The sequence below is a fragment of the Oncorhynchus masou genome, chromosome 1 (genome assembly GCF_036934945.1).
Source record: "Oncorhynchus masou masou isolate Uvic2021 chromosome 1, UVic_Omas_1.1, whole genome shotgun sequence".
NCBI classification, from domain to species: Eukaryota; Metazoa; Chordata; class Actinopteri; order Salmoniformes; family Salmonidae; genus Oncorhynchus; species Oncorhynchus masou.
This window is the reverse complement of record NC_088212.1, coordinates 42793617-42818498: the sequence shown is the minus strand read 5'-3', so window position 1 is coordinate 42818498 and position 24882 is coordinate 42793617. Positions and strand designations below refer to the sequence as shown.

Sequence of the window (24882 nt, the reverse complement as noted above, 5' to 3'; positions counted from 1 at the left end):
ATATCAAATGCGTGACCCGGGCTGGCAGCATTCTGGATCATTGCTACTCTTACTTCCGGGATGCAAACAAAGTCCTCCCTCGCCCTCCTTTCGGCAAATCTGACCACGAATCAATTTTGTTGCTTCCAGCCTATAGACATAAACTAAAACAGGAAACGCCCATGCTCAGGTCTGTTCAATGCTGGTCCGACCAATCAGATTCACAGCTTCCAGATTGCTTCGATCGCGAGGACTGGGATAAGTTCTGGATAGCCTCAGACAACAGCATTGATCTATACACTGATTTGGTGAGTGAGTTTATTAGCAAGTGCATCGGTGATGTTGTAACCACAGTGACTATTAAAATCTTCCCCAACCAGAAACTGTAGATTGATGACAGCATTCGCACAAAACTGAAAGCGCTGCTTTTAATCATGGCAAGGCGACCGGAAACATGACTGAATACAAACAGTGTAGCTATTCCATCCACAAGGCAATCAAACAAGCTAAGCGTCAGTATAGAGACAAAGTACAGTTGCAATTCAACAGCTCAGACACGAGACTTATGTGGTAGAGTCTACAGTCAATCACGGATTACAAAAAGAAAATCAGCCCTGTCACGGACACCGACTTCTTGCTCCCAGACAAATTAAACAACTTCTTTGCTCGCTTTGAGGACTAAACAGTGCCACTGACACGACCCACTACCAAAACCTGCAGGCTCTCCTTCACCGCAGCCAACGTGAGTAAAACATTTAAACGTGTTAACCCTCGTAAGGCGGCCGGCCCAGATGTCATCCCTAGCCGCGTTCTCAGAGCAAGCACAGACCAGCTGGCTGGTGTGTTTACGGACATATTCAATCAATCCCTATCCCAGTCTGCTGTTCCTACATGCTTCAAGAGGGCCACCATTGTTCCTTTTCCCAAGAAAGATAAGGTAACTGAGCTAAACGACTATCGCCCCCGTAGTACTCACTTCCGTCATAATTTTTTAAAATGTTATTTATTTCAACTTTATTTAACCAGGTAGGATAGTTGAGAACAAGTTCTCATTTACAACTGCGACCTGGCTAAGATAAAGCAACGCAGCGCGACAGCAACAACACGGAGTTACACATGGAATAACAAACATACAGTCAATAATACAATAAAAAAAGTCTATATACAATGTGTGCAAATGAGGTAGGACAAGGGAAGTAAGGCAATAAATAGGCCATAGTGGTGAAATAATTACAATATAGAAATTAAACACTGGAGTAATGGATGTGCATAAGATGAGTGGGCAAGTAGAGATACTGGGGTGCAAAGAAACAAAATAAATAACAGTATGGGGATGAGGTAGTTGGATGGGCTATTTACAGATGAGCTGTGTACAGCTGCAGTGATCTGTGACCTGCTCTGAGAGCTGGTGCTTAAAGCTAGTGATGGAGATATGGGTCTCCAGCTTCAGTGATTTTTGCAGTTCGCTCCAGTCATTGGCAGCAGAGAACTGGAAGGAAAGGCGGCCCGAAGGAGGAATTGGCTATGGGGGAGACCAGTGAATTATACCTGCTGGAGCACGTGCTACAGGTGGGTGCTGCTATGGTGACCAGTGAGCTGAGATAAGGCGGGGCTTTACCTAGCAAAGACTCATAGATGATCTGGAGCCAGTGGGTTTGGCGACGAATATGAAGGGAGGGCCAGCCAACGAGAGCATACAGGTCGCAGTGGTGGGTGGTATATGGGGCTTTGGTGACAAAACGGATGGCACTGTGATAGACTGCATCCAACTTGCATCCCTTTGAAGAGGGGGATGACTGCGGCAGCTTTCCAATCTTTGGGGATCTCAGATGATACGAAAGAGAAGTTGAACAGGCTAGTAATAGGGGTTGCAACAATTGCGGCGGATAATTTTAGAAAAGAGAGTGTCCAGATTGTCTAGCCCGACTGATTTGTAGGGGTCCAGATTTTGTAGTTCTTTCAGAACATCAGCTATCTGGATTTGAGTGAAGGAGAAATGGGGGAGGCTTGGGCAAGTTGCTGTAAGGGGCGCAGGGCTGTTGACCAGGGTAGGGGTAGCCAGGTGGAAAGCATGGCCAGCTGTAGATAAATGCTTACTGAAATTCTCAATTATCGCATATTTATCAGGTGTGACAGTGTTACCTAGCCTCAGTGCAGTGGACAGTTTGGAGGAGGTGCTCTTATTCTCCATGGACTTTATAGTGTCCCAGAACTTTTCGGAGTTTGTGCTACAGGATGCAAACTTCTGTTTGAAAAAGCTAGCCTTTGCTTTCCTAACTGCCTGTGTATATTGGTTCCTAACTTCCCTGAAAAGTTGCATATCGCTGGGGCTATTCAATGCTAATGCAGTACGCCACAGCATGTTTTTGTGCTGGTCAAGAGCAGTCAGGTCAGGAGTGAACCTGCGCTATATCTGTTCCCGGTTCTACATTTTACATTTTTAGAATGGGTTGTGCTTATTTAAGATGGTGAGGATAGCACTTTTAAAGAATAATCAGGCATCTTCTACTGACGGAATGAGGCCAAATAAAGTTTTTTGAGAGACTAGTCAAGGATCATATCTCCACCCTACCTGCCACCCAAGACCCATTCCAATTTGCTTACCTCATAGTCATTGTATCATTTCAAATCCAAAGTGTTGGAGTCCAGAGCCAAAACATCCAAAAATGTGTCACTGTCCCAATACTTTTGGAGCTCACTGTAGCACGCACCCAGATACTCTTGCACGCTTTCACATGCATCAACAAGCCGCACAGCAGTCTGCGTTTCTTTCATGAATGAAACAATAGAAGAAAAAAACTAAGACAAAGAACAACAACTGCAGTGCTGTTGGCCACACAACCTGTGGGTGGGGAAATTGAGGAGATGGCCCCGGGAGAGGACCATTAACCAGATGTTGCTATAGTCCAATCACAATAGGCGGTACTGAAGGATGGATGGAGGATGAGGGTCAGAGGAGAGAGGGGAGGAGGCCGTGGAAAGCATATAAACCGGCCTTTTGCTCTTTCCTCACATCTTTCAACCGGTGCCAAATATGAACCCAATTCATCCCTCATGCTACTGGCTCAGAGATGCAAGAGAAAGCGAGAGGGACGCAGTGAGAGAGAGAGGACGTCGTTCTTGATTCTGGTGACTTTTTCATTTTTTTATATATATGTGCAAAAACTGTCATTGTCTCGTACGTGATTCCTAGTTCGTCCTCATTTCTCTTATTTCCCGGCTTTTCACAGCATTAGCGAAGCGCCATTACTCTTTCCCAGGGACAAAAGCGGTAATTACATTATTGGTGGTCAAACGCTAGTTTGTTGATTAGAGCCTTTTCCCCCTTATCTTCCTCCCTCCTTTCTTCCTTCAACAAGTGTTCCATTACTTACCTCACTCCTTTGATTAGCTAAGTCTGGCCAGCCAGGCAGACAGCTCGCTGGACAACTGTTTCCAGTTAATTTTTTAAATGGGGGCCTCAGAACCATGAGGATTCTGATGGCTGTGTCATTAGTGGCTGTGTTCTGTGACTGGAACCTTAGCGGCAGCCAATAGAGACGCCCCCCCCAGGGGAGCAGTTGGGTGGCGGCCATTCTCTGGTAGTGTTTGAGGGAGGGAGGGAGTGTAACGTGCTGTCTGGAGGGCAGGCACACTGGGCTAGCCGCCATGGAGAGGAACAGTGACACACAGGGATGGGAAATGACCCAGAATCACAGAGGAGAGGAGAGAAAGTAACCCATCTATCTAAATTATGATAATGCATTTGAGTCCAAGCGGTTGACTGTGGTTTCTGTCACACTATTTCATGTTGTTGAGTCATTTCTGAGAGCTGATGACAGGAATGATTTTTCACATGAATGGGTAGAGCCTGAGTTATTATCATGTCTGTACCCAGGTTTCCTACTCACCCATAGGAATGGAAATGCAGAGGCCCTCTGTGACTATTATGTATCCTCCTTCAGCCTAAAAACATATACCTATTGTGTACATATATACCATCCACGCCTTTGCTTAATGCTATTCCTGCTGCCGCAGAATAGTGCCTCTGTATGACTTGCATTATAGGGTACATGATACTATACCACAAGCACGAGAGAACGGCTATGCCTTGCGTCTTGAATCACGTGTGTGCATCGTCAGACAAGATCATCGTAAGACAATCGTTTTGAAAATGATCATCAAAACTATGTTCTTAGGTTGGCCTACCACTTACTGTACGATCCAGCTGTGTATCTTGTTGCACTTTATAGATTATGCCGTACAGTAAAGTTTTGACATTTGCGAGCACGGACGATGTTTTTTGACCATGGCCTACCTGGTTTTTGTCAGGTCAATCAGACAGATCTGTTCTGTTTCTAACTCCGCACCTGAGAACTCATTTCATCATTGATCACGGGACATAGTAGTGACGGATCATGTTTTCTGTCACTGTGTAGTCCACGAAGGCATACGAGCAACATAACTCATAGCAGACAACTGCTTGATGACACCAGCTAGTTTCCCATTCGTCACACATCGCATCGACTCACAGACACTTTTCTTCCCCCTTCTCTCAACCCTCACTCTTCTGATATTGGATTTGGGCCCTTCTGAGATTAAAATCGCTCCACAGATTCTCTATATTAGAAAAAGATGCTGCCTTCAGCGTTCCCTGATCTGCAGGGTTCACTTAAGCCGCCAATGCCGGCTGACTTCTGACCTAGGAAGCGCTCCCCTTGCCCTTCCCCATCCCTTCCTTAGCAGCGTCTGTCAGAGTGGCCGACACGTCACAGCCGTAACTCAATCACAGCTAATAGAGTATTCTGCTGAATTGCTTGCAGATGTGAGTAACATTAAATGGCTTCCTGCAGGCAGTGCATTTTGCATACTCACTCTCTCACTCTCCCACTCTCACTCACACCCACTCTCACTCACACCCACTCTCACTCATTTATAGAAAGAAAGGAAGCATGGGAAGAAGAAAAAAGGTTTTGTCCCATGCTGTAACGACTGACTCTAGCCCTCTGTTTCTCTCTACCTCTCTCTCCCTCTACGACTTGATAGACAATTCAGCTCCTCTAAACAGAGAGCTGCGGCGGACAGCGAAAAATGAAGAATCATGGTCTCGATTTGGGTTTATTCCCCGCGACCTGCTAGCTTTGATTAAGCCGTTTGTGTTGTTGAAGCGCCTGACAGCAGAACTCTGTCTCCTCTTTATAATTGTATCACAGATGCAACAAATCAAGCCCTCGCCCGCATCGAACTCAAAAGGTCGAAAACACCATTAGCGGGCATTTCTCCGTCAGAATATAATTTAACATCTTAATCTTCATCTACGGACCTGATAGTGAATCAATCAATAGTTTGCTGGCATTTTTTTTCCAGCCTATCTCCCTCAGCTCCTTGAGTTACTGAAAGAACAATTCATTACGAGACTCAGTGTAAATCACGGTGGTTGCTTTGAGTTCCTCTCTCCATTGCGATTAATAATAATACGCATTTTGTGAAGAAGGAGAATGCCAAAATTCAATTACATGAATGTCCCAAAATAAGCACGACATCATCACATTACTTCCCCAGCCATATGTATTGTCCATATTTCCAATCCCAAACCACACAATATATCATGTCATTTTTCCTTCAACATTATACCAACCACAATATACAGAGCTATCCTGCCAGACACACTCACACATACATGCCCCCATCCCCCACCAGTCTATCTTGTTAAACAGCCACTGGGTTTTCTTCTCCCGCAATCATCTGTCTGGTCTGCTATGCTCTGCATGTTTCTGAATGCAAATGAGGGGTTTTCTAGAGCCTCCTGTGGTGTGGTTATTACCCCACACACACACACACACACACACACACACACACACAGTGCCCTCCCTGTCAGAAAGCGGAACCTGTCCAATCAACAGGTTCTCAATGGCATCCACTGCTGTGTTCAACAAAAACACAACCATTCACCGCTGTCCTTTCGGGAAGAGTCATGTTGAAGAATGTTTAACAATATCACTCTTACTTGTCTGCTTCTTTCATGCTAGACAATATCCCCTCGGCAACATCCACAAAACAATTTCTCCAGATTTGGAAGCAAGCTAAGCGAACGTAGACTGAAAACACATCATTCTAAAACGACGTGCTAAATCGTATACTGTAGAGTTGAATATATATATATATATGTATACGGGTAGTTACGGTATGCCTGACCTCTGTGATGGCAGTAGGTGTTGTATGGCAATCTGAAAGTAAGACAGATGTGTAACAAATTGTTCACACTGATGCTGGTGATACAATGGTGATTTTGATGATGATGTAAGCTACTCATGAAGCAAATGAATTTCAGAAGCAGCTGAGGATCATAACGGCTATGCTTCTGCTGCTGCTGATGCTGCTGATGCTGCCGATGCTGCTAACGAGGATCAGGAGGAGGATGAGAGCTATGATGAAGGTGTTGCTGGTGCTGATGAGGTTGCGGTCAATCTGGGGCCTTTGTGAGCAAACATGCCCCAGAAAAGAGTATTACTATAATACAGATGTAATTGTTTCCCCTTCCTCTGTTCTCTCTTCACTATACTCTATCCAATCAACAAACAAACCCCCCCCTATGTCTTACAGATGTTCAATCTGGACACAAAAGCATTGGGAAATCACATGTCGGCAGAGCTCATGGTGGATGACTTTAATATCCGCAGCAGTGGCCAGAGAGGCGACACGCTGGAATCACTCAGAGAGCAATGAAGCCGCAGGCATCGAGAGCAATATGACATTGTACAGCAGAATGGATGTGTTCTATGGGTAGCCTATCAGTTGGAGTGTAATTTAAGATAGCACTCCGGACAGGCATCTTTTCTGCGGGATGAGAAAAAAGGTTGGAAACAAAACTTACAGGGGAAGTGTCTAACCCTAAACCTCATCTAACTCCAACCTTGGCGATTTCCCTTCCCTCCCCTCTCCCTTCCGATCAAATCAAATTGTATTTGTCGCGTGCTTTCGTAAAACAACAGCTGTAGACTAACGGCGAAATGCTTACTTTACAGGCCCTTCCCAACAACGCAGAGTGATAGAGAAGGAAAAATAATTACACAAGCAAATGAATACGCAATGAGTAACGACGTGCCATTTCTCCTGTGATTCTCAGCTCTATCAGGGCTGACAAGGCAAGCAGTCTGTAACATAAAACTCTACTAAGAAGCTTTTGACCTGCTGCCATAAGGCTTAATAGCACCGTCATAGAAAAGGCATACGAGACATAAATACCATATATAGTCATGGCAGCTGGTGTTAGCTCATGACAACTGGCCATACACAGGCAGTTAGTTATTTAGGTAAGGGTTTTGGCTAGCGGTGGGCCTAGCCAATTAGCTGAATTAAACGTTGGTTAGTGTCATGCTGACAATGGCCGACATTCAAGTATTTGGGAGGTTTTTGTAATGCAACCCCTCCATCTCGACTGCTTCGGAATGGGAAAGAAAGAGACAGGTGGAGATAATAAAGGAGAGAGAGAGAGAGAGAGAGAGAGAGAGAGAGAGAGAGAGAGAGAGAGAGAGAGAGAGAGAGAGAGAGAGAGAGAGAGAGAGAGAGAGAGAGAGAGAGACCAAGTCCCTGGTTGGCTGTCAGGTTAACTGCCTCCATCATAAATGGTGATGATGGATAAAACAGACTTGTGTGTAGATCTACCAATAATATCCCACTGATATCCCCTGCCCGTTTCAACACTCCAGGCAGGGGTCATGTTTCACGGGGAAAGATGTCTGGGGTTGTTTGGCAGCTTGTCCTTAACTGTCAGAAATGATACCGTACCAAAAATGCAGATGGAGGATCTTAATTTGAGCCAGTTTGCTATAGCAGGAAAAGAATCCTCCAGCAACAAGAAATGTGAATTATACTGTAATTAATGGGCATTTTTTAAAGGGGCTGACACATTTTTCACAAGGGAAAACCATGTGACATGTCAAAGGGGAAATGACAAACTTCAGAAGCCTTTTTAAACCTCAAATACACCTCAATAATACACTACAAGTTTAAAATGTCCTGCATAGCAATGAAGGCCTACCCCGGGCGATGCTGGGGCAATTGTGCGCCACCCTATGGGATTCCCAATCACGATGTGATAAAGTCTGGACTCGAACCAGGGAATGTGGTGACGCCTCTTGCACTGAGATGAAGTATATTAGACCACTGCGCCACCGATACCATTTGAAAGGAAACATTTTGAAGTTGGTGAAAATGTGAAATGAATGTAGGAGAATATAACACATTAGATCTGGTAAAAGATAATACAAACAAAAAAAACATGCTTTATTTATCGTCTTTGAAAGCAAAAGGACATACTTTCAGATAGGAGTCTAGGTGTAATTTAGATTCTGGCCACCAGAAGGCAGCAGTGTTTGTGCAAAGTTTCAGACTGATCCAATGAAGAATTACATTACTGCACAATATTTTGTATCAAGTCTGCCAGGAGTTTGCCCAAATGTGCCGAATTGGTAAATTTATACATTTTCAAGTATATTAATATAGAGAACATACAGAAATGCTATTGTAATAAAAAATATAAGTTTACACACTCCATGGAATGTCATACATGATAGGGTACCGGCGGCATGCATTGAAACATGTCGCCTTATCGTGGCTTTCTTTAGCAAATTTCTATGAGTTAACAGACTTATTTCCTAAAACGTTTCAATACTAAGCATCATATTAAGGTGTTGGACATTACATGTGTGACAGTAAATAACTAGCAGGTCTATTTTGCTTCAGCAGCTAGAATTCGTCTGTCCACAATTCACTTGCGGGAACAAGGTGGCTCATAACACCAGACATCAGAAAGAGCTGGCCGCTACTTACTATACGAGAGATTGTTTGTGAGGAGATTGTATCTGCACCCGACTTACAAATAACACCGGTAAAATGAATCATTGGCAGTGCTCTCTGCTGAAGTGGATACCCATTCAACTAACGTGGAAAGTCTGGAGAAGACAGCCAATGCGACAGAGGTACAACTCCATGACCTGGAAACAGAGCAAGCTAAATTGGAAGGGATAATCAAACTCCTAAAGAGTTTGAGAAAAACTGAATCACTCGAAAATCATTCCTGTAAATTCTATGTGCGGGTCACAAGACTTGAAATTAGTGTGGAAGTGGGCAACCCAACTCCCTTCATGAGTAATCTTTTCCATGAACTGTTTGAGCAGGAGGAGCTGGATCCCATACCGCTGATTAACATTGCGTACCGCACGGGTCAACTCCACAATGGTTCTCGTTGTATGATTGTACGGATCCACAGGTTTGAAGTCAAGCGGCGAATTGTTCACCTTGCTGCGGAAGCCGGGGGTCTGACCTATGCAGGGAAGAGGATCAGCATCTACCCAGACCTGAGTGCCGAACTGCTAAAATAGAAGGAGACTTAGAACGAGGTGAAATCCCAGCTACACAAGCTAGACCTGAGATGAAGCTTCATCCACCTGGCAAAACGGACCTTGACCTTCCAGAACACAACACACACGTTTTCCACTGCTAAGGAAGCTCAATCAATCCCAACACACAAGGACAAGCCGACCGATGGAACCCCACGACTGGCTCATTATTCAGGTATGCTATCCATGCACAATCACACAGCCGAGCTTATGGCTATGATGCTGGCCTAAGCATAAGACAATGATGAGACACCCCCCACCATGTTTGGCAACAAGGAACAATATTATATTATTGCTGAGCATTGAACTTGTTTTAATTATATTGCCTATGGTCCAGAACACTTGCACAGTGATGACACCATGGCAAATAATGAACAATGAACAATAGACACTGAGTGTTCAAAACATTAGGAACACCTTCCTAATATTGAGTGGCACCCCCTTTTGCCCTCTGAACAGTCTTAATTTGTCAAGGGGAATAGACTCTAGCAGGTGTCGAAAGCGTTCCACAGGGATGCTGGCCTATGTTGAATCCAATGCTTCCCACAGTGGTGTCAAGTTGGCTGGATGTCCTTTGGGTGATGAACTATTCTTGATACAAACGGGAAACTGTTGAAGGTGAAAAACCCAGCAGCATTGCAGTTCTTTACGCACTCAACCCGGTGCACCTGGCACCTACGACCATACTCTGTTCAAAGGCACTTACATTTTTTGACTTGCCCATTCACCCTCTAAATGACACACATACATAATCCATGTCTCAATTGTCTTTAAAAATCCCGAGGAAGAATTTAGCTTGACATCGAAACATCAGTCACCTGTCCACATCTGTACAAATGGATTAAAGTAAATAAATAGTTGTTTTTTTTTGTTGAGTGCGCCAACTCCTTCTAACCTTGAATTAGTCCTTTTGGAAGTTTTTCTTGGTAAGCCCTTCTCACGCTTAAAAATCCTTCTTTAACCTGTCTCCTTCCCCTCATCTACACTGATTGATTGTGGATTCAACAACGTGACATCAATAAGGGATCATAGCTTTCACCTGGATTCACCTGGTCAGTCTGTCATGGAAAAAGTTCCTTATATTGTTTTGTACACTCAGTGTATGGAGGTGTCATGTGTACTGAGTCTGGTCTCTTGCGTGGCTACAGCCCACATCGGTAGCTCTGTGTTGTTTTCATTTTCTGGTGTTTTGTGGTGGGAAACCGAGCGGGTCGAGTGTAAGACGTCAACCCTGTTATCCGTTGATGGACAGTTTTGTGGTGTTTTATGACGCGTGCATTCAATTGCCACTCCCTGTCACACACAACAAGCTTCCATCCCCCCTCTCACAAGGGGTTTTATGGCTCATTTAAGATATTCCTTTTTGTAAATTTAACCTCTTGAGATATTCTTTTTTACCTCTTTAGATGGGGAAAGGAAGTATGAAGTTGAACATGTGCTCTTTATGACAGAATACAAACATTTGATGAAAGTCAACTTCTTACAGTACACTTCTCAAAAGGCCACCGAATTGGTGGAACGACCCAGAAGTTCTGGAGGAAAAAGTAGAAGTGATCTTCTCTATGCGCTAAGTAGCATATTCTAACCTCACACCTTGGTTGATCCACACAGTACGATCTCAAACAGGACACACACACAAACAATACACTGAAGTGAAATCTCAGTACATCAATAGACATATTGGTGTCAGAGTACGCGGTTTAGGAGACAGTGTGTGGAGGTGGTATTTGGCAGTGCAGTGAGTCAGTGAGTCCAACTACAAGCATATTTCAGCAGCAGCAAAGGGATACTTTCAACCCAACTCCATCACCCAGCTTTGCTAAAAAAAACTGATTTCCCTGGGGTGGCAGCCTCAGACGAACTCACACACACACACACACACACACATACACACACACACACACACACACACACACACACACACACACACACACAGACACAGACACAGACACAGACACAGACACAGACACAGACACAGACACACACACACACACACACACACACACACACACACACACACACACACACACACACACACACACACACACACACACACACACACACACACACACACACACACACTCCTCTCCACAGCCATGACACATGAAACCCCAGCACCTCTGGGCTGTTTAACCTCACATCGTAATATGAAGAGTAACCCCTCACTGGTCATTCTTTACGAAGCATGGGATACTATTCAGCAGGGAACACTTCTAATGTTCAAATTTGTCTTAATCAGTATCCCAGTGGATTCCGTTCCCCTTTTCATTTTTTTTTTAGGGAAGAACATTCTAGGAGCAATGTGTTCTAAATGAAAAGCTGCAGTGAAATGTGAGTCTACAAGTGTCTCCTCTAATCGCAAGGTTGTAAAAACACGAGGTGAAGAGTCAAGGCTGTTACAGGCTGTTTTCTATCAAACACACACCACAGTTCCTGTAATATGGGGTTAGGGCTCTGTGTTCTGTGTAACAGGCAGAAAATGAGCTGAGATAGACGATATATTCTACAAAGGCCCATAGTGAAGTGGATCAGTCCAGTAAAGAGTTCTAGAGAGTAATGTGTTGTTTTTTTTATGGCAGCTTTGCCAAGACTTCCTAACAAACCAGACCCAATTTGAAGTATCATATTCTTCTAATATAAACTTGGATGTGAAATGGTTGTTCTTCTGAGACGGCTTAATAAAATTGTAAACACGTTAAGGGCTGCATCCGCCCTCCCCTCCGACATCAGTCTTACTTCAACTGTAACACGTAATGGTACAACACGTGACATTACTCTCTAGTACTCTCACACACAGATGCAGGATCGTAATTTGATCCCTCTGCTGTTGCTGAGAATTTTCCTGCACGGCAGGAAATGCAAACTTGTAGTGTATTCGAGGTGTAAAAAAAACTTCAAAAGTGAGTAATTTCCACTTAAAAATGTCAGACTGGATTTGCCCTAACGAAAAATGCATCAACCCCTTAAAAAAAAAAAAAAACATTCATTATAATTCAAAACAATTCACATTTCCTGTTGCTGCAGGATTGTATTCCTGATGGAGCAAAATGCCTAAAATGAAGATCCTACATATGTATATGGTGATATACGTTAGTACTCACAGATGTAGTAGTACTCTCTGCCCGGTCTGAACTCGAAGCCCAGAGAGAAGGGGGTGAAGAGCTGGAACTTTTCGGAGAACTTGAGCGGCCCATTGGGGGAGTGAGGCCTGTTACACTCCCAGCGTTTGAAGCCCTTGGCGGTGTGGTCACACGTACTGTAGCCGTCGTAGTTAACCATGTAGAGGACGTAGCGTTCCGTCCGCTCCTCCGGCACCGTGTCTTCATAGTGGGGACAGAACACGTCCAGGTAGTCGTTTATACACACGTCAATGTGGTAGTCTCCACGGTGGAACCTGATTGGGACAGAAGCCAAGGACGAGAGCGTTAGTGTTTGGAAGACTAGTGAAGGGCTTCAACCACAGATAGAATGGAAGATCAAATCAGCCATTGTTTCATTTGAACGAACGGAATGAATTCGTGGATTACTCTTTAACAGACGGACACTATTGAAAGTGCCTCAAAAAGTTCCAGGAGCTCAAAGAACCTGTCCATTTAGGGTCCAAATGAGAATGTATATTTGGCTGCCTTTACACACGGTCAATCACAAACACAAAGTACATTACATAATAAGAACATGTTTTTTTTTTTGTTTTTTTTTAAACAAGGAAGTGACTTTGCTCGAGGCAGTAATAGAGATTGATTGTGGTTCTTTAAAAGTAGAGTTAACATTCACGGTCCTAAACACATTTCTGCAGTACACAGTGTGCTGGTCACAGAAGTCAATGTGACTAGGTGAGCTCACTCCCACTCCCATTCCACATCAGTTCATATCAACAAGATCACCGGTGAGTACTAGAACATCCTCCATTGTAAAACACACGGACACACACGGACACACACACACACACACACACACACACACACACACACACACACACACACACACACACACACACACACACACACACACACACACACACACACGACAGTCCTGTTAACATTTTCTCTATGTTTTGTGTTGATGAATTTGTTTAGATATGACATGTTTTATGAGCACTGGCTGGATCTCAACATTCTTTAGATATCCGTCACGTGGCTTCAGTGAACGAGGAGGTTTGTCTTTGAATCCATCTGAGCAACACATATTTACCACTTCTCCCCGGCGTGGTGATTCGCACACTGAAAAATCCTACTTGGACAACAACTCTCTCTTTCGGATGCCAGAAAGTTCCACCGGAAGAAAAAAAAAGAAGACAAAAAATATATTTTTGAAAACACAGTGAAGGAAAAACTCAGAACGAGGGTTCCAGAGAGAGAAAGATTAGGGGAGATGTGAGAGAGTTGAAGCAGGAAATGTCAAACGATACCAAAATACAGCGTGTGTTTTTATCCCCCCAGAAGGCTGTGCAGAGAGGCATGTTTATAACTCCACTGATCCACAACAGACTACAGAAGGCCATGAGGTTCTAATGCCCTCATCTGATACACACACACACACACACACACACACACACACACACACACACACACACACACACACACACACACACACACACACACACACACACACACACACACACACACACACACACACACACACACACACACACACGCTAAGTTCTGGATTCCTTATTGATTTGTCCACAAACCACTGTCCTGGGGTTCCATTGAATCTAGCCTTTACATCCTACAAGGAAAGCAATTTGTGTGGGTGTGTTTAGTTCTGGGGTGGGTATGGGGCAAGCGGACTCTAACCTCAGGGCACCGAACCCAACTTAACCCCTGAAAACAGAGTTTCATTCTCCTCCTTGCCTTTGATACGTCTGGATTTTTAATTGGGAATCAGTCTTTGTCTGGCAAGAGGAGAGACCTGACAAGAGCTTTTAATTGAAAACCCTCTCATCCTTGTTCACGGGACGTAGACATCACTTAGAACACTCTGCGCTCCCTCTCTTCCAGGCTTTATCCTCTGCCCCTCTCATCTCTCCCTCTCCCCAAACTCTCTCCCTCTGACAGAGTAGAGAGTCGGCCAAAGTAAGCAGACTGCTGATGATGTTATGATGATAAAGGTGGTCTGGGCTGCATTAATAATCACACTGATGAGGACGACACACACACACGCACACACACACACACACACACACACACACACACACACACACACACACACACACACACACACACACACACACACACACACACACACACACACACTTCACTACTCCCCAGTCATTAGGGGAGGGAGAGGGGGAGAATAGCCTTTGATAGTCCTTCTCGCTTTGTGGAGTATCACATTCTATATGGAAAGCCTTCACTAACACAATGTTACTAGTGGAGATTGGGCTAGCTTGGGGACTCTGACTGACACCATCTGTTTGGTGTGTGTGCACCCGTGTGTGTATGTGAGCGCGGGGTATGTAACGTGTGTACAGTATGTACGTTTGTGTGATGTTTATGCTGGAGTCTAATGGGGTTTTCCTGTATTTACTCATTAGAATAAATAGCTGAGTAAGACTGTTTACCTTTAGGGCAGGCAGCATCTCATGTGTAACATCTCATTTAAAACATGTCACAGAAACCCACAGGTAGAGCAAGGCATCTCCTCTGGTTTAAATGTCACTGATTTAATCATCACAACACACGCTTCGACTGCTCAGCCTCTCTGCTGTGTGTGTACATGTGCTTGTTTGTGTGTACACGCACCATGGTTTCCATGCACTCCACCAAACTGCCGTGTGTGTGTGTGTGTGTGTGTGTGTGTGTGTGTGTGTGTGTGTGTGTGTGTGTGTGTGTGTGTGTGTGTGTGATGGATCAACTGTCTCCCCCCTTTCCTTGGTTCTGCTGTAGAGACAATGGGCTGGACTGCAAATGAACCAGAGGATGTTTGGGTGACTGAGCAGGACACACACACCTCCCTGCTATCAGTTCAAAAGGTGGTCTGGCACTGGGACAGAAGAGAGGGGGGCCAATAGTAGCAGATACAACAGAGTGAGTGAGTGAGTGAGTGAGTGAGTGAGTGAGTGAGTGAGTGAGTGAGTGAGTGAGTGAGTGAGTGAGTGAGTGAGTGAGTGAGTGAGTGAGTGAGTGAGTGAGTGAAAGCTAGTTTCCTCAGTCAATCTATACACACAACCTACTAGTTCAACATCTTGGAGACAGATTGTTTTACCTCTGTGTCAAACGTCTTCTCTAAACGTCAGGTTAATTAAAAGTAGAATAAAGAAATATTGTTCATGTTTTTTCATGGTCCTAATGTCTTCGTGTTTATCAATACGCAATTGACTGTGGGGTTTTATAAACAAGCTGTAATTCACCGGGAAAAGGAACGAGTTATTCAACACAGAACGGTCTACAAAACACACCAGCCTCTCACATACAAGGTGCAAAGTACCACATAAATAAATCAAGCCGAAAAGTATGTATCGTAGTCATCGTAAAAAGCTAAATACAACTGATGTGTCAGTTGAAAAGGTCTAAGGCGATAAAATACTGCTGGAGTGCAGTGGAGGTCGATGGAGAGGCTGGTGATGAGTGGATGAAGCTACATACCACTGCTACACGCAAACATAACACAAAGTAAATTACAGCTCTATCAAAGGGCTAAGGAGGCACTCCCCGTGTGTGGGTGGGTGGGTGTGTGTGTGTGTGTGTGTGTGTGTGTGTGTGTGTGTGTGTGTGTGTGTGTACATATAACTTGAAAATCTTCTCACACTTATACACCAAATTGAATCGGCAAAAGAGAAACACACACTCCAAGAATAATACTCCCCTGTCGAGTGTTTGAGTTGAGAGCCCTTAACCCCCGACACACACCTCGTAACTGCCCCTAATACTCTCTTACTCCGGGCCATCCCGGGCACACACTTCCCCTCTGACACCCTCCACCTCTAACGACGGGTAGAACACTTTTCCAGTCTGGTGAGTAGAGTCCTTGATGCCCTGGTAATTTAGCAGGGTAATTAAAAACCGCCAGTGGATGGCAGGCTAATTGTCAAACCATGATAATTGCACGTCTTTGTTATGCTACAGCTGTTGCCAGAGAGCTCCAGGTCACAACACAGTCCTGGGGTAGAAATGGTCTCATAAGCACCCTGTGTGTGTGTGTGTGTGTGTGTGTGTGTGTGTGTGTGTGTGTGTGTGTGTGTGTGTGTGTGTGTGTGTGTGTGTGTGTGTGTGTGTGTGTGTGTGTGTGTGTGTGTGTGTGTGTGTGTGTGTGTTAGGTGTTTAAACCTTTTGTTACCAGCTGATTACACCGCTCCAACACATCCCCTCGGCAGGGCCGTAAAACTATCCTTGCTCCTTCCTACAAACACACTCAGAGGAGAGTTGGAACAGTGGAGTGCATGCAGAGTAAGGTACCGTACCACACCAGTCCCTGATTGGCTTATTTCCATTTCAATTACACAGTCCAGTGACATCGCTCACACACACCGCACCCAATGAGCTCCCATCAGCCTCCGCTCAAGAGCTCAGCGCAGCCGCCGGAGAGACAGAGCAAGGACGACAGACTGAGAAAAGGAAGGAGGGAGAGAAACAAAGGGTGCAGAGGGAAGAAGAGAAAGAGAGAGTCGTTCCAACCACTTTTACGACGAAAGGAAGATCTTGTATAGAAAGAGAAATCATACAGTGGAACAGACAGACGTAGGAGAGAAAAGAGACAGTGAGAGAGAGAGAGAGAGAGAGAGAGAGAGAGAGAGAGGAGAGGAAAGAGAGAGAGGAAAAGGGAAAATAGCTTTTCATTACATCTTCCTCTCCCACCAGCCCCATGCCCCCCTCTCTCCGTCCCACCCTATCTACATCGCTATTGATCCCTCCCTCTCTCCCTCTCTACCTGCCCAGACCGGCAGAAGCTCATCTGCTGTTATAGGATTGATTAAAAAAACAATGGTGTAAGAAAGAGAGAAAGATCGGGGGATAGCAAGGGGTGAGAGCAGAGGGAAAAGAAAGAAAGACTGGTAAAGGAAGGCGGGAAGAGGAGGGAAACCAATTACCAAGGCAGAATGGTGTGGCTGGTAAAGGCTGTATCGTTCTCATGTAAAGGATGTAAAAAATCTATAGCAAACCTACCGCACAGACACACAGTCTTCCCACACTTTACATCTTCAAAATGATGCATTTATTAAAGCATAGAATTACCCCTACGGCATATTACTGTATGTATGACAAGGCAATTTAATACTAAGCAAAGCCTGAAAAGCCACTCAGACATACACTACCGTTCAAAAGTGTGGGGTCACTTAGAAATGTCCTTGTTTTCCATGAAAAGATACATGAAATTAGTTCGAAAATGAATAGGAAATATAGTCAAGACGTTGACAAGGTTATAAATAATGATGTTTAACTGAAATAATTGTGTCCTTCAAACTTTGCTTTCGTCAAAAGAATCCTCCATTTGCAGCAATTATAGCCTTGCAGACCTTTGGCATTCTAGTTGTCAATTTGTTGAGGTAATCTGAAGAGATTTCACCCCATGCTTACTGAAGCACCTCCCACAAGTTGGATTGGATTGATGGGCACTTCTTACGTACCATACGGTCAAGCTGCTGGAGTGCTGGCCACTCCATTATAAACAGAATACCAGCTGACTCCTTCCCTAAATAGTTATTGCATAGTTTGAAGCTGTGCTTTGGGTCATTGTCCTGTTGTAGGAGGACATTGGCTCCAATTAAGCATCGTCAACAGGGTTTGGTGTTGCAAAATGGAGTGATAGCCTTCCTTCTTCAAGATCCCTTTTACCCTGTACAAATCTCCCACTTTACCACCACCAAAGCACCCCCAGACCATCACATTGCCTCCACCATGCTTTACTGATGGTGTCAAGCACTCCTCCAGCATCTTTTCATTGTTTCTGTGTCTTACGAATGTTCTTCTTTGTGATCCAAACACTTCAAATTTACATTTATCTGTCCATAACACATTTTTCCAATCTTCCTCTGTCCAGTGTCTGTGTTCTTTTGCTCATCTTTATTGGCCAGTCTGAGATCTCTTTTTCTTTGCAACTCTGCCTAGAAGGCCAGTATCCCGGAGTCGCCTCTTCACTGTTGATGTTGAGACTGGTGTTTTGCGGGTACTATTTAATGAAGCTGCCAGTTGAGGACTTGTGAGGCGTCTCTTTCTCAAACTAGACACTCTAATGTACTTGTCCTCTTGCTCAGTTGTGCACCGTGGCCTCCCACTCCTCTTTCTATTCTGGTTAGAGACAGTTTACGCTGTTCTGTGAAGGGAGTAGTACACAGCGTTGTACGAGATCTTCAGTTCCCTGGCAATTTCTCGCATGGAATAGCCTTCATTTCTCAGAACAAGAATAGACTGACAAGTTTCAGAAGAAAGTTATTAGTTTCTGGCCATTTTGAGCCTGTAATCAAACCCACAAATGCTGATTCTCCAGATACTCAACTAGTCTAAAGAAGGCCAGTTTTATTGCTTCTTGAATCAGAAGAACAGTTTTCAGCTATGCTAACATAATTTCAAAAGGCTTTTCTAATGATGAATTAGCCTTTTAAAATGATACACTTGGATTAGCTAACACAATGTGCCATTAAAAATGTTTACACTGTATTTCTGATCAATTTGGTGTTATTTTAATAGACAAAATGTTTTCTTTTCTTTCCAAAACAAGGACATTTCTAAGTGACCCCAAACTTTTGAATGGTAGTGTACACACAAACATAAACACCGTTTTACAGTTGTCTACAAGGTTGTAGACTGTAAAATCAGTAGATGGTGATAGTGCTGACGTCATCCACAAATTCCTATGGAAAACTCCCGATGGAGCATGAAGCCGGAAATATTTGAAGTGCGCCACTTTTCTGAATGGGGCTGAATGGAACCAAGAGTCGCTAAGAATCCTGGTGAAAGTGGCCGTAACTAGCAAAGGATCCAGCCAGGTCATCCATGATACAAGTCAGTATTTGACGTCCATACATTTCTGAGGACGTCGAGAGATGACACCTGCAGGCCCATGATTGTTTTTTTTGTCAGTACCTGGACAAATGTAGCAGTCAGAATGCATCACTATTTCATTAACTATCTTGAACTTTAAAATCATTTGCTGTAGAAATCGAACTTGATCATAATAAACACATTTTAGAGGCCAAAACGGGCATCACATATTTTGTGGGGACCATTCTGGCGATCGTAATTTACATAGGCTTTCTGGTGCAAACGCTAGTTTGCTGCACAGTAGCCAACCAGCAGAGCTCGTGACACTGGAGGCCTGGTAAAGGTACACACACAATATAATATATACACACACACACACGCTCATAGCCCCAGATGAGTGCTCCAGCCGCTGGCAGGTACACAGAGCTGACAGGTGCATTTGTTTCAGGCCAGGTGTGTGTGTGTGTGTGTGTGTGTGTGTGTGTGTGTGTGTGTGTGTGTGCAAAGGAAGTGCGCTGCTAGCTTCCTTACACTCTATTTTCTCATTTCGCTCTCGGCTGGGATCCTAAATCTTAGCCAAGATGGATTCTGATGCTATAGTTTACTGATAAATTGTAGAGGAGGACTAGGACTAGTTTACTATTAACTAGGACTAGTTTGCCTTGTAAGTGTGTGTACATTCGTACATGTGTGTTTTTGTGTACGCTCATGTGTTATACTTGTTGACTTGAATCCACAGTGAATGTGTTTAGCGGGAGCAGCTCCGACCCGGCCCAAAGCACACATAACTAGGCAACACCAGTTAGAGCAGCTCTGACCCAGCCCACATAACTAGGCAACACCAGTTAGAGCAGCTCTGACCCAGCACACATAACTAGGCAACACCAGTTAGAGCAGCTCTGACCCAGCCCACATAACTAGGCAACACCAGTTAGAGCAGCTCTGACCCAGCACACATAACTAGGCAACACCAGTTAGAGCAGCTCTCTGACCCAGCCCACATAACTAGGCAACACCAGTTAGAGCAGCTCTGACCCAGCCCACATAACTAGGCAACACCAGTTAGAGCAGCTCTGACCCAGCCCACATAACTAGGCAACACCAGTTAGAGCAGCTCTGACCCAGCCCACATAACTAGGCAACACCAGTTAGAGCAGCTCTGACCCAGCCCACATAACTAGGCAACACCAGTTAGAGCAGCTCTGACCCAGCACACATAACTAGGCAACACCAGTTAGAGCAGCTCTGACCCAGCACACATAACTAGGCAACACCAGTTAGAGCAGCTCTGACCCAGCACACATAACTAGGCAACACCAGTTAGAGCAGCTCTGACCCAGCACACATAACTAGTCAACACCAGTTAGAGCAGCTCTGACCCAGCACACATAACTAGGCAACACCAGTTAGAGCAGCTCTGACCCAGCACACATAATAACTAGGCAACTAGGCACCAGTTAGAGCAGCTCTGACCCAGCACACATAACTAGGCAAAATCAGTTAGAGCAGCTCTGACCCAGCACACATAACTAGGCAACACCAGTTAGAGCAGCTCTGACCCAGCACACATAACTAGGCAACACCAGTTAGAGCAGCTCTGACCCAGCCCACATAACTAGGCAACACCAGTTAGAGCAGCTCTGACCCAGCCCACATAACTAGGCAACACCAGTTAGAGCAGCTCTGACCCAGCACACATAACTAGGCAACACCAGTTAGAGCAGCTCTGACCCAGCACACATAACTAGGCAACACCAGTTAGAGCAGCTCTGACCCAGCACACATAACTAGGCAACACCAGTTAGAGCAGCTCTGACCCAGCCCACATAACTAGGCAACACCAGTTAGGGCAGCTCTGACCCAGCACACATAACTAGGCAACACCAGTGAGAGCAGCTCTGACCCAGCACACATAACCAGGTAACACCAGTTAGAGCAGCTCTGACCCAGCCCACAGCACACATAACTAGTCAACACCTGCCCGTCCAGCATCACTACTCTGGACGGTTCTGACTTAGAATATATGAACAACTACAAATACCTAGGTGTCTGGATAGACTGTAAAATCTCAACAAATTGGATGCAGTCTATCACAGTGCCATCTGTTTTGTCACCAAAGCCCCATATACTACCCACCACTGCGACCTGTATGCTGTCGTTGGCTGGCCCTCGCTTCATACTCGTCGCTGAACCCACTGGCTCCAGGTCATCTACAAGTCTCTGCTAGGTAAAGCCCCGCCTTATCTCAGCTCACTTGTCACCCTAGCTGCACCCACCCGTAGCATGCGCTCCAGCAGGTATATCTCACTGGTCACACCCAAAGCAAATTCTACCTTTGGCCGCCTCTCCTTCCAGTTCTCTGCTGCCAATAACTGGAACAAACTGCAAGAATCTCTGAAGCTGGAGACTCTTACCTCCCTCAGTAGTTTTAAGCACCAGCTCTCAGAGCAGCTCACAGATCACTGCACCTGTACATAGCTCATCTGTAAATAGCCCATCCAATCTACCTCATCCCCATACTGTATTTATTAATTTATCTTGCTCCTTTGCACCCCAGTATCTCAACTTGCACATTCATCTTCTGCACATCCTACCATTCCAGTGTTTAATTGCTATATTGTAATTAATTTGCCACCATGACCTATTTATTGCCTTACCTCTCTTATCCTACCTCACTTGCACATGAGGTACAAAGATTTTTCTACTGTATTATTGATTGTATGTTTGTTTATTCCATGTTTAACTCTGTGTTGTTGTATGTGTCGAACTGCTTTGCTTGGCCAGGCCGCAGTTGCAAATGAGAACGTGTTCTCAACTCGCCTACCTGGTTAAAAAAAGGTTAAATAAATGATTTTTTTAAACACCAGTTAGAGCAGCTCTGACCCAGCCCACAGCGCACATAACTAGGCAACTCCAGTTAGTGCAGTTGGCTAATTACACGTGTGCTTTCGGTTGGAAAAGTGGATTGGAGTCAGAACTAGAGAATGAAAGGGGGGGTAGGCAAGTGTGAAAAGAGGAAAGACAGTCAGTCAGTTAAGCTGTTTCATTATCAAATGCATTGGCAGAATTGATAGCATTAGCCATGAAGCCCCACATGGATTTGGATGCAAACAAGTGTACGACACGAGTCAAAAGCAAAGCAGAGTCCGCCAAACATTCCCACACTGCTTTGGAAACTTTCCCCCAGCACTGCTCTGACTGTCAGTGCTGCTCTGACTCAGTGTGATGTCACTGGAGCATGTGACAGGTCCATTTATGATGTGATTGACAGCTACATTCCCTGCTGTCTAACTGGCCTATTGATTGACAGGGAGAGAGGGGAAATCAGACATATAGAGTTACCATATTACCTGAGCTGGGGTTGTTTTACACACACACACACACACACACACACACACACACACACACACACACACACACACACACACACACACACACACACACACACACACACACACACACACACACACACACACACACACACACACACACACACACACACACACACACAGGTATGCATAGTGTGGACATGTGTTTTTCATAGAGGGGACTCCTGGATCGCAGCAAGTTAGCAGCTTTCTTCAGAGGAAGAAAATAATATTTGATGACGGATTATTTCATCTCTCTGTCTCCTTCATTCTGGGGGGTTGTCTGGGACTTGGCAGCTGTCAATTGCACAGAGGGTATAGGCTGGCAGGGTATGTAGATATGGATGATGTGGATAAGGTTTTAAGAGATATCTTCCTATATAAAGCTTAGAGTTAGCTCAGTTACAGTAAAACACTGGTGTGTGTGTGTTTGAAAGGCCCTCTTTATCTCCTGGCCCGTCACCAAGGAAGTGGTAGAAAAATGTCACCCCCCAACATCCTGCCATTCAAGCTTTCCATGCTTCCTATTGACCTGATCCAATTGTAAATATGCTTTGACATGTTTGCAAGTGCATGGGTGTGCGTGTGTGTGTGGGCAAATCGATATGGAATAGAAGTCTAATACCTTAATCGACAATGCTCTCACAGAGCCTCCGTCAGATTATAAAGCAGGAGACAAAGTCACTGAAGGCTCTCTCTATCTCTCCGTCCTTCTCTCTCTCTCCCCCGTGCCTCTATCCATACCCCTCGCCCTCCCTATGACCTCAACTTTGAGTACAACAAACTAGAGCAGAGATTTTTTTTGCCACACCGTTTATCGTTATAAAACAATCTGTGTATGTGTGTGTGTGTGTGTGTGTGTGTGTGTGTGTGTGTGTGTGTGTGTGTGTGTGTGTGTGTGTGTGTGTGTGTGTGTGTGTGTGTGTCATTGTAAACTCCTGTTGGGAACGACCAATTCAAGGCATAATCAAGTATAAAACACATATCAACGTCAGTTAGTTTACACAACTGGTCCAAACATTGCTCTGAAATAGATGTGTTTAGAGCTGTAGATGAGTGGCGATAAGGACAAACTGTTCCAGGTACTGTACATTACGGTTTAAACACTGGGAAGTAGCAAATCACTCCGTGTTCCCTTCTAGTGCAGTTTCCTGTGTTTCTGTTGCGTAACCTCATCAGAACAAGGTCAGAAGTAAAGCAATCTCCTCAATTCAAACGTTGGAATATCTTCACTTGAAAAAGCATTTCAAAACAGATGCGAGAGACTAGTATGTATTTGACTTTATATAACGAGGACCACTCTCGTTCATTACACCCGGTCCGGTTGCTGACACCTGGTGTAAAAATGTCATGTCATCAGTTCCTCCTCCGTACGCCCCCCCCCCCTCTCTCTCTTCTGTCTTTATTTCTTTCAGCCACACCTGTAGCCCACCTGCTCTGAGAGTCCAATTCACACACAGGGACATCTGTGGCCAACCCTCCCTTCCTCCTCCTATACTTCTATTTCTTCTCCCCCTTCTCTCTGTCTGTCCCACCTGTCTCCACTTTGCAGGTAATTACACCTGTCACCCACCTGTGCACAGTGAACACCACACAAGCGCCACTCTGTACCTCACTCCTTCGCCCTCTCCTTCTCTCTTTCTCAACTAACTCACCTCTCTGTCACTCTACATTTGCTCTCTCTCGTGCCCTCCCTCCCCTCTCAATACCTTGCTCTCCCCTTCCCAGGGAGAGATGACGATGAAAAGGGAGGGGTGGGAGAGGAGTAAAGAGAAAGAGAATGAGCGATTGAGGTGAGGGAGTGGGAGGGTGGGAGGTAGAGAGACAGGCTGAGAGGATGAAAAGAGAAAAGAGGGTGAGATGAGAAGAATGAGAGAGAGAGAGAAATTCATATCAGCAGAGCGGTGATTCCCGTCAGTGCAATGATCATTACCCCAACAGAACAGAGTTGAACTGCTAGCTGAAGACACACACACTGACCTTCAGAGCAGGTTGCCATGGAGCTGTGTCAGGATGTTATAATGTCACCACTTTCATAAAAGTTAACCCCTTTCACAGTTCACAAACTGTGAAAGGTGTCTATGTGTGTGTGGGGGGGGAGGGGGGCTGTTACAGGCTGCCACAGCCGTATAACACTCTAAGAGCAAGCCAGAGGGAAACAAATGTGTGCCATTATTCTGCAGGGAAATAACAGTTATATGCTTATGGGTGTGGCCATATCAATTATTGAAAGCT

General features: G+C 44.8%; 1 protein-coding gene across 2 annotated transcripts in view; it reads right to left on the bottom strand.

Annotated features, from left to right (window-relative positions):
* The window catches only part of LOC135544696 (ephrin-A5b-like), a 125804-nt gene that overhangs the window by 7577 nt on the left and 93345 nt on the right, over positions 1–24882 (bottom strand). For both annotated transcript variants that reach the window (XM_064972523.1, XM_064972532.1), the window contains exon 2: positions 12461–12753. In XM_064972523.1, the coding sequence (XP_064828595.1) occupies positions 12461–12753 (293 nt within the window). The remainder of the gene's footprint in view (positions 1–12460; positions 12754–24882) is intronic.